This window comes from Panulirus ornatus, chromosome 42 (genome assembly GCF_036320965.1).
Source record: "Panulirus ornatus isolate Po-2019 chromosome 42, ASM3632096v1, whole genome shotgun sequence".
Lineage (NCBI taxonomy): Eukaryota > Metazoa > Arthropoda > Malacostraca > Decapoda > Palinuridae > Panulirus > Panulirus ornatus.
The window spans coordinates 22,074,173-22,085,632 of record NC_092265.1 but is presented as its reverse complement, the minus strand read 5'-3'; the positions used below and the strand labels follow the sequence as shown (position 1 = coordinate 22,085,632).

At 45.0% G+C, this 11,460-nt stretch overlaps 1 protein-coding gene across 3 annotated transcripts in view; it reads left to right on the top strand.

The window, feature by feature from the left end:
- Positions 1-11,167, top strand: part of LOC139761965 (uncharacterized) — a 247,630-nt gene extending 236,463 nt beyond the window's left edge. For all 3 annotated transcript variants that reach the window (XM_071686695.1, XM_071686694.1, XM_071686696.1), the window contains exon 5: positions 6,309-11,167. In XM_071686695.1, the coding sequence (XP_071542796.1) occupies positions 6,309-7,495 (1,187 nt within the window). In that variant the 3' untranslated portion in view covers positions 7,496-11,167. The remainder of the gene's footprint in view (positions 1-6,308) is intronic.
- The last annotated feature ends 293 nt before the right edge of the window (positions 11,168-11,460 follow it).

The following is an 11,460-nucleotide window of genomic DNA, read 5'->3' as shown; positions in this document are numbered from 1 at the left end:
AATGCCGGGTAGATCTTTAACTCCTATTAAACCGACAAAGTGGACAAAAAAGAAAGAAAAAACTTTACAGCGAGAGAATTGTAAACTCACAAGTCGTAAATGTGGCTAATGTAAGAGAATTTAGTTTCATAATAGGAAGGGCCTTCAAAGACAAGCCCTCACAGTTACAAAAATTCTCTCCCTGTTATGCATATTTAGGTCGGCAGACCCGTAGATATGCAGACAGACAGGTGACAGTCATAGCAGAAGACTGTGACATTGGTGGGAGGCAAGAAATTCGCTAATGACTAGCGAGTTCAAGATAGGCTACGCGTTAATCGCGTCACCATTGTCTTGATATTGTGTTGATCGTACATTTAGCGGTTCAGAGCTCCCCCGGCCATTAGAGTTCACTTTTATCAGGGAAATGGAGCGTTCATGGTGTTGGCCGAGTCGTAAACCTGAGTTTATAGTATTGCGGAGGAAGACATCTTAATAGGAGGCTGTTGCTCCCTCGGAGGGAGTCTCCCACTTTTGTGGCAACGCTTGAGGTAAATATGCAGTGGAGCACAGCGTTTCAGAATTGGAGGGAATGATATATGTTCTTTTAATGACGTCTATCTTACGGATTTTAGCTGACATACATTTGATTCTTCGTAGTCATTAAAATCGACATGCGCCCGATATTTGTGGGTAACTATATCAGACGTGGAGATGGTGCATGTAACAAAATGTTAAATAGGATCCTATATCACCCATGAGTGTCTTGCGCATTTCGTTCGTTCGTAAGTCCTTCCTTCGAAGTGGTGACAGTCTTATGTCGACCTGAGGCCATCCAGGGAGATGGGTTGGAATCGATAATGAAATATGATAGGCAGGGGCTGCCTAGGATCAATCTCTCATAGGTTCGAATCCTAGTCGAAGCAGCTGGTCCCACAGTCCATCTAGCTGTTCATCTTCCCCTAGGAAGTTGGTCGATAATTGAATAGGTACCTGGCATAAACTGGTACCACATGATACACAAATACAAGGTTAGGAAAGACGGGACCACACCAGTGTAAAACTCTCACATAAAGCACAAATAGCAGTCAAAAGCTAATCTGTATAAAACTATTAATATTTATCTTTGAGGTGCACGGCTCGTGTGTTGCCATCGTACTCTAACCCAGATTTAGTGGAAATAACTCATTGATCATGAAATTATTTAATCCTTGCACCACTATCGATGAAAGAAGGATCAACAATAAAAATGCCAGTGTTGTCAGTTTTGCCCGAGTTTGAATACCAGTTGCGTTTGACATTTTGCCACTTCCGCATCCTGTTAAAGTCTTAAGGCTCAGAGATTCATCTATTTTGGCGTTTCCTCTCGAACCTCAGAGAACGATGTTGCTCTCTGTCGTCATAATGGGTCATCAGGCATTGATCATGTTAGTATGGTAGTGACCTGATGTAGGCATTTATCATCAAATATACGAAACTCAAGTTTATCAGTCCGAAGTAGTTCTGTTCTCACGACATACTACGAAATTCCTCGTTGTTATTTCTCACTGATCCAGTACAATGAAGTTTAGTTAAGGCACAAAAACTAAGTTATCAACCAAGTTGATGCACCATGCTGATATTTACGTACATAACATTGATGTACATGATGTACACTCATGTACTGAGTGGTTGATGCATGTACTGTACTGATGTAGGTGTTACACTATGATGATACACTGACCGAGTTAATGTACTGTCCAAGTTACTTCCCTAACCTAGTTGATGCACTGACCACTTTCATGTAGTAAGTTCTTTGCTAGCCTTGTTAATGTGTTGACCTAATTGATTCTTAGATCCTAAAAGACATAGTCACAACGTCATTGCCTTAACTCAGTTACTGTGGTAGTGTAGTTGATACACTTAACCGTGCCTACTTCAGTAACCAAGGAATGCACAGACCTACTTACTGAATAACCAAATTAGCACACCAACGTAATGATGCTTGTCCTGTGTGATGCAGTAACTGCTTAGTTAATGCAGTACGCTAACTGATCCATTGACGAAGCTGATGTATCAACCAGCTGTCATACGTGGTTAGCAATCCTCAACTTTGCGCAAGGTACCTTTTTACCTATGTACTCTGTCATTTGCAGTGATAAACATTACACACTGATGCTATTTGACGATGGCGATAACTATCAAGTGGGGCTACCGTAATTCTTAGAAAAAGTTAATTTCGATTCATCGAACGTATCCGGGAAGATATCTTTTTGCTTCTTTGTATTGATGTATAGCTAAATTCCTCACGGGTTCTTACACATTGATGTTAAGAATGCAAAGTCTGTCACATTGTAGGAAGAACTAAGGTTAGTATCTTTTTATTTTTGTCATTATCTCGTCAGTATTGCAGGAAATATAAAGCTAATGCTACTGGCACAATAGCTACGCTTTAGAGTCTAGACATCTGCTGAGGGCCAGAGACGCTGTTTAGTTCGTAGTGACAATGTTATCTTAATGGCCACCAGAGTAAAGTGAGTTGTATAGAGTAAATGTTTACTAGAATAAACCATGATTACTGTCGACTGGTTACAAACGAAATGTTACGTAGTTGTGATATTGTGCACAACACTTTCAGTAAGCTATGAATCCATTCTACAACTTCAAAAGTTCAGGAGCAAGTTGAAATATAGTGGTTTAACCACATAAAGCCTAACTTATACTAACAGCCCACTTAACGAACTTAACGAGAACATTACGAAAAGTTTTTACATCAATTTTCCTTGACGTAAACGCATCTATGGTCCATTGTGTTGTTGCCTATGTATGACTATGTTGTATTGTGAACCTTATCCATGACAAGATGCTGAACTCTCGCCTCAATTCATTATATATTCATGAACTAGGCTCATTCCTGGCGTCATGCACATCAGCTGCATCCTAGGCTCATTAATGCCGTCATGCACATTAGCTGCATCCTAGGCTCATTAATGCCGTCATGCGTATCAGCTGCATCCTAGGCTCATTAATGCCGTCATGCACATCGGCTGCACCCGTGAAGTCTTCCCACAGACATTCTCATAATGCAGCAGCCGATCACCTCCACGCTGCTGGTTCAATGCCTCATGATCACATTTAGCTTCCGTACCACCTGCATGACAACAAAGAGTCATGATGAGCAGCAAAGCTAAGCTTGACTGGTTGTCGGAAGCTTTCAAACTCTCGGGACTTGTCTGCCATTGACGTTCGGGTCTTATAGGGTCTTCTGTCCCTTATAAACTACTAATTTTATATAAGTGTGAGCCGTATGCATGTATAGTGGTCACTTAAACAAGCTGTACTTATAAACTACCGATCATAATGAACGACTCGGTATACCCAGTATAGTAGCATCTATGTCTGAAACTGGGTTTTCAGTAGGCTGTGCGCTACGCTGTGGCACCTTTCAGTCTCGCGCTCGCTCTAAGTCTCTTAAATAAGATTAGGGATCAGTTTGCATTCGACATCATCAAACTATACATGACAGCTTCTCTGGCTTTGACAAAATCACGATTTCTCAGCCTTCGAGCGTGGAAAAGCAGTGCTGGATGGTCCATCCATTGTAAATGAATGAAACAAGTCAATGGGAATTTTTCATTCTTTTTTTTTTTTGACAATTTGTACTGGCCATTTCGTTCATTCATGTAATGTCAATATCTCAAAAAAATGGGATATTTTGTGCTGTACCAGTGGCTCCTTCGTAGGAATTCACGTTTCCTGTATGCAAAAGCAACGGAACTATATATATATATATATATATATATATATATATATATATATATATATATATATATATATTTATATATATTCCAGCTTGGCAACTCCCCCAGCAAGGACATCTGGCAATACACATTCCAACACGATGTATTAACAGCTTACGTTTAAAAATGCAGTATTCGCACTGCAGTATTCAGATTCACAAAACCAGCGTAATATATATACATTTTTTTCCCCAAAAACCATAGAAAACGGCATCAAAATGAGTGCGGACAGGAGTTCGCTTGGAGAGTAATTTGATTCTCGCTAGGTTGAAGAGCGTCGCTAAAGGCAGGTTTTCAGCGTGGGATTGCCCGACACTCTACACACAAGTGCCTGGTGTTTGTATCCCTGTCGTCTGGGGCTGGTTGTGGTCATGGGACGTCCACTACGGACGGACTCGCCCTCCCTCTACCGCTGCTGAATGGAAAATGTGGCGTTCATGTCCCGCGGGGATAATTGCTGGACTGTCGCCTACACGCGTCTGAAAGGCAACGCAAGAATCCTCCTCAAGATGCCTTTATATATATATATATATATATATATATATATATATATATATATATATATATATATATATATGTGTGTGTGTGTGTGTGTGTGTGATTATCACACGAAAGTACACTTGGGAACTTATCGTGTTTCATTTCCCCTTGGACTCATAGTGATATATATATATATATATATATATATATATATATATATATATATATATATATATATATATATATATATATATATATATATATATATATATATTACCGAAGGTAATCTTTGGTGAGATGAAAAGAAAAATAGATGAACTTGGAACCTCATCAGCGGTTTTACTTGAACGCAATGGAAGACGGCGAGACCAGATGATGACACCACTGTGGCGTCGCGCAACCCGCATTGTCTTCGCAGATGAGGATGCACGTCCTCTTTGCATAATACAACCATTGTTGCATGAAAATAGGGATGTATAGGAATCCATTACGTATTCAGTAGCGAATACATCACGTCGTCTGAGAACTCTTATGTTACCGTCATGCACTATGCATGAACCACGGACGCGTACTTTGTTTCATGCGCTACGGACGCGTACGTACGTACAGACATAAGTTGACCCGGGGGGGGGGGGTTTCTTGGCATCGGTCCCACCACAAGGGGGGGGTGAGTCGGTCGTTAGCGTCGACCCCACGCTGATTGGCGTGCTGGTCATTAGTAACGACCTCTCTCTCTCTCTCTCTCTCTCTCTCTCTCTCTCTCTCTCTCTCTCTCTCGCGCGCGCGCGCGCGCGCGCCCTATGATTGCCAGCGGGTCGTTGGCGACGGCCCAATTATACTGCTATCTTGCTCGTGGTGGTGAGGTCTCGTGGGAGAGGGGGCGAAGCCAGACTTTGGGGTCATTACTTCCGCCTCTGTGCTGCTCTGATTACTTCCTCCACTCTCTCTCTCTCTCTCTCTCTCTCTCTCTCTCTCTCTCTCTCTCTCTCTCTGTCTCTCTCTCTCTCTGTCTCTCTCTCTCTCTCAGCCTAACACTACAGAGATCCTCGCTTTGTCATGTATCCATATAATGTTATTTTTCCATATAATTTTATTTTCAGGGTTTCGTCTAGTGAATAATAATACTTTTATTTTCACACGTATGCCACAGCTGTATAGGGTCGTTAGTAATATTAATAATTATAAAAGTACTGATAATAATCATATACTGATGATGATATTCATATAATGGTTATAGTAGTATGTGGTAGCTATAAGGCTACTAGTAATAATGGTAGCAGTTTTAATGATAATGATTTCATTGAAATGATTCTAGATCATAAGCTGTATCTAGGCTTCCAAGGTAATGTTCAAGGATGTAGATATATATTTACATTCAGTGCAGAACATATGAGACAGTGCATCTGTCGGGGTATAAACATTTAGGTGCTACTTTACCATCTATTTTTCCCGAGTTTTCAGTATGTTGTGAAAAACATAGCCAAAAAAAAAAAAATATAAAATAAAAATTATGTTGTTTGTGACTGTAGCCTAAACATTTGATTGTTGTTTACATACGGGGTCAGAAATGTACTAAGTGTAGGATGACTTAGCAAGGTGTCTGGTATGTGTTTATTTCTGTTGCAACTTCACAAAACTTATTGCTAAACATTTTTACTGTTATCTTTACTGATGTTCCTTATCAAGAGTGATATCAGGTCTCACTGATATCAAAAGTATTTCGTCTTACTAATCCAGAAAACTCCCAGGGTATTATCTTTGCCATGACTGCTTCTCTTAGTGATAAACTTTCACTAAACTACACCTTTGGCAGTCTTCCCACTCTCCTCCTCCTCCTCCTCCTCACTGTCATTAGCCGGCACTCTCCACCCCCCCCCCCACCCTCACGAGACTGTGTTGTGAACATTCAAAGTTTGTTAATGCACTTTCGCGGTTTGCTTGCACGCGCCAGAATTTAGCCAAACTTTTCACCGCTGTGATTTCCCGTGTAACGAAGGTGTGTGTGTGTGTGTGTGTGTGTGTGTGTGTGTGTTTTACTATGCCAAGCCTGACTGTGTGTCCTTCCTGCAGGGTTCGTCATTGTGGCCGCCTGTGTGATGACCTTTGAGGCCCGGGACAGCGCCGCCAAGATCGTCCCAGCCCGGTTCCGCAAGACGTTTCCAGAGCGGAAGAGCCGCGAGGAGGACACCGGCATGAGGAACTCCTCCTGCCAGACGAAATGGGAGACCCTGGGGCTGTACGGGTCGGAGCTGCTGCGGTACCAGAGCGGCCGCGAGCTCTCCCGCCGAGCCATGACCTTCGCCTTCATCCAGTTCTCCAAGAACCTGCAGACCAGCATGGACTCCGCCGCAGAGTACTACGACTCCCGCGGCTCGCGACCGCAATTGGTCAAGTGTCCGTCAGCGCCATCCCTCGTCCGGCCCTTCCACCAGGGGGAGCGACGGATCAACGAGCCTCCTAGGGTGCTCAGGGTGACGGCAAGGCCTTCCCACCCTCCGAGCAGTCCTCGGGGGCGTCTCACTCCGAACAGCCTCCCCCGACAGGCCATGTCCGTCGACAACCCCGCCGTGCGAGAGGTGTATAATGCTGCCTACCCGGCCTTCATCGGCGAGCGTGGTGACGAAGACTTAGAGTTGGGCGCCTCAGCCACTGGTGTGCATCATGCAGGGAGCGAGGCGTCCCTTGCCATGGACCTCCACCTGCCACAGTGTTCCGTAACTTTGGCCGTCAGGGACCAGAGCCGCTCTCCCAGCAACACCCGCACGGATGTGGACGAACCATCGGTTTCAAGCCCTCTCCTGGACCCCGACCTCGAGGCTGCTGGGCCCTCGGGTGTGTCGTGCATCAAGGTGGACAAACAGACCTCCACATCTGACCACTTGACGCTCAGTCTCCTAGGAATATCCCGGGAGACGTGGGGATCACGGGACGTCACTGGGGCGTCCAGTCGCGCTACCAGTGGCGGCGGATCCTTCCGCGAAACGCGACGCCCCAGACCCTCGCGACGCGTCCGTCGCAGCGAAACGATTGACACTGCCACCGCTGCCTACCGACGCACACATCAACGCAACCCCTCAGGGTCCGCCAGGCACGGCTCCGTGCGCAGTGGGTCCAGCCGGAGCGCAGTGGATGCGCGAAGGCTCCAAGTGTCTTCGCGTAGCGAGACTGCCCGAAGACACCAGTTCCTCCGTCAGCAGAAGGTAGAAAACACAGAGTCTCATGAAGACATCGCCAGCCGAGGGCACTTCGAAGTGTAGCCCAGAGTACTGTCGGATGAAGGTGAGGACACCGCATAACCTGGAGACATGAAACGTTTTGTATATAAACGGTATGGGGGAAGGATGACACAGATGGCGTTCCCTTCACCCTACACCCCGCCATACCCATGGGGTCCGACAGCGGGACTCTCAATCGCGTTTGCTCGTAATGATTTTCAGCAACGTTTCCACACATCAGGAACCACGTCGAACATTTCCCCAATACACCGTGAAGCCTCCTCCACCGCTGCACCGTCGGTCATATTGCCAGTCGGGCGAGCCAGCATCTGTCGGCAGTCGTGTACGCGAAATCCGTGCCAACATTCTCCAGGTGTTTCTATTCTCTTGCACTACCACAATTAAGCCTCGGGTCTGGAGTCCCTCCAGCTCGGCAGCTGGAGACGCGAAGCACCGAACTGATCTCATGATTACTGGACGCCAAGCCCTTGTGGTTCTACACAGATGGGGCATATCTATGGCCAGTCTTCCCTCCTGCTGGCTACCATCGTAACCTTGAACACACATATAACAAACCTCATCTCCATCACTGAACCATTGGGTCAAACGGTGTGTAAAAATTGAAAAAGAAAATGCTCTGGTGGATTGTGTCAGACTTCAACATCAAATTGCAGCTCATGTAATTACGTACCAAATTCAACATGATTAATGGTTTTCGAAAGCACTAATTCCATGTTTTTACTAATAGACGAAATTTTCCGAATTAAGGTAGCATGAAACAGAAAATAGTTTTAAAAAAAGTTTTAGTCTTTTTAAAAAAAAGAATTTCAATTACTCTTTTTTGAAAAAAAAAAAAACGTAATCTTTGGAACATGTTGCCAACGAAGACACAAAATGCAGTCCACCATCAAAAGGAAAATTAGATCCCGCTCATTATGCTTTGACTCCAAGACTTTCTATAGAAACCTGCAATATTCATTTAGAAATCTTCCTGCCGAAGATCTCTGCTCCACTGGGGTTTCGATCAGAGGTATGGGGGCATCTGAGAGAATATTCAGCAAATGAAAAAAAAAAAAAATGAACGAAGAGGTGAAGACCTGTTGTGGTTAGTCTGCTTCCATGAACATTAAAGTCGTTATATTTATAAACTGTGTAAGACCGAGAGTTCTGTTTTCGGTCGGGGCTCATGAAGGTAATTTTGAGCCAAGGGGTAAAGAGTTACTGGAATATTTTGGCCCCCGTTACCTCTCCCAGCTCTGGCCACCCTAAGAGGCTTATGGTAATAATATTCTTTTTCCCATTATCATTTTTCCGTTCCTCTTTGATTTGCCGAGGTAATACACCTCGCTGGCTCGCGAAGGAGAAATGTTTACATACACATACACAAACACACCCACACATAACTGAAATTTGGTACTGAATTTATATTATATTTTACGAAGAAATGTATATAATGATGAGTGTTGCCCTGCGTGCAGAACAAACACACCTTTGAGACGCAATCAGCCAAACCGACAACTGGGACCAACGTCAAATTAGCCCTCGCGGCGTTTTCTTTTCAATGTAATTTAGCGCCAAATTTGCCCTCGCGGCGTTTTCTTTCAGCGTAACTTAGCGCAAGGAATTACTGTGATATGATTCATGTTTTGGGATGGGTTATCCACGTGAAGTGTGCCCGAATTGCCTCCTGCGACCCATGGGGCAATTTAGTGAGATGCGCGCGCACCCCACCCCACCGATGTGCGCACCCCACCCCACCGTCAGGAGTACGTCATACACCGCTGCATCCGGGTAGCCGTGACGTCATGGCTACGTCAGAGGTGCTCCTCTGTGTTTTGTGTGTTGGTGGTGACCCAACTCTCTCTGTCTTGCCCTCAGGGAGTTCATGGGATGGACAGACGGACAGAAGACCCGATGGTCACTCCAAAGCACACACGTCTCTCCCCATCTACCACTACTCTCTCCGTACCATATCAATCGCCAGGAAAATAGCTATGGAAGAAAACGACACACAGAGAGTATACCGACATGGAAATTCTATTGGGGAAAAAAAAAGGTGAATAGAAGACGTCATGATGCAATTACAGACTCCAGACACGGTAGAAAGGATTATAGCTGTTCCACTGTAATAGAAAACGTGCATATTGGACAAACTTGAGCAAGGCTGATGTTTTGCCCTTAAAGTATTCGTCTAGATGTTCGATTTTAGATAAGCTTGTCCCTAAAACGTGGTCTTATGATGGAGCTTTATGCTTTAGCTGCTATCATACGTGATGACTGATTGCTGCCGAAGGAGGAAACTAGTATTTGTCGCCCCTTTGGGTCATCATAAGGTTTTACAGCATCGTTCCAGGTGAATTCCAGTGATGCTGGTATAAACCATGATGGATGTGGTGTGCTTAATTATAAGAAAAACACAGAGGCTTCAAACGACCATTAGAGGGAAATTGTGGACGAGCTACTGGTGTGTCTCAGACAATCATAAGTTTATTTTTTCACTGTGTCAATGAAGTGAAATAAATATTTTGGGGTAGAATTCACTGCAGCGACATGGCTGCTCCAGAGCAGGACAAAGCACGTATGGCGAGAAAGCTTTTTATAATAGAAATAAGATAATGACAGGAGAGAACTCATCAACATATTATCATGCGATCTACCGTTCAGAAGTATGAAATGGGCGTCGTAAAATGTTATCTACTTCGATTTTACAAGTTATAGACGATTATCGAGAACATATCTTTGTTCCCCTGCGCGTTCTCCGACTGAAAGAAAAAAAAAACCCACAGGTTATCTAAAAAATTATAGTGTCAATGGTCCTATACGCCTTTGTTTAACTCCACAAACGTTCATATCACATATCACTGGTGGTCACATAGCCATGAGTACGGAGTGTACATTTGGCTATGTGTATATTACCAGTTCATGACATAACAATTCGAGCACTACGATCTAAAAGGTGAATGATCAATGCGGCCTTTGTGTTCGGTCTTTACAGGCACAGCGAAGACTTTCCATAGCGATCGTTGTTAATGGCGCTGTACGTCGATCACCAGAGCCACAGCGTTCGCGGCTTATTTTAGGAAAGGTTCTTTTGGTTGACCTGGGAAGGTGGGGGAAAGGTTGGAGGTCATGCTGCTTCTGGGAGCACTGGCCGCTAATCGGGTCAACGGCTTAAACTAGTATTGGTCGGCCAGTAACCTGTTGCTGCAGCCCTAGTGGTCCAGCTGTTGTGGCAGTAGTATTGTCATTACCACCTGTTGCTGGAGCCCTAGTGGTCCAGCTGTTGTGGCAGTAGTATTGAGGTCACTACCACCTGTTGCTGGAGCCCTAGTGGTCCAGCTGTTGTGGCAGTAGTATTGTCATTACCACCTGTTGCTGGAGCCCTAGTGGTCCAGCTGTTGTAGCAGTAGTATTAAGGTCACTACCACCTGTTGCTGGAGCCCTAGTGGTCCAGCTGTTGTGGCAGTAGTATTGAGGTCACTACCACCTGTTGCTGGAGCCCTGGTGGTCCAGCTTGTATGGTCCCTCCGTCACCACCTGTTGCTGTGTGGCCAAGGCAGTCCAACTGTGGCTACAGTATCTTCCCATCTGTTGCTGGAGCACGGTTTATCACACCACCTGTTGCTGGGTACGGTAAGAACAGGCAAATTGATTCCACACGTCGACACAAGCCAGCATTCCATCAGTCAAACAGTCTTCGGAACCCGAAATAATCGGACGAAGTAATCCCCACAAAGCACTCGTATCCCTTATCCCTCCGCTTGCTACTACCTCACTCACTGGTTCGTCATCGCGAAATTCTCCTCTTCAAAACCCCCTTTCGTCACCTCGTCCGATGGCTGATGACCTTTGCGTGCGTCGGGTCCCGTGACTGGGGTTGTGGTAATAATAATGATGGTGCGAGGCCTGAGTGAGGTCGGGGGGTGGCGTTGGTGGAGTATAAAGTTCAAGGGTCGTTCGTCTCTTCAAAGGCCTTTAAAAAGACCCCTGGCGCCAGTTGCCGACAG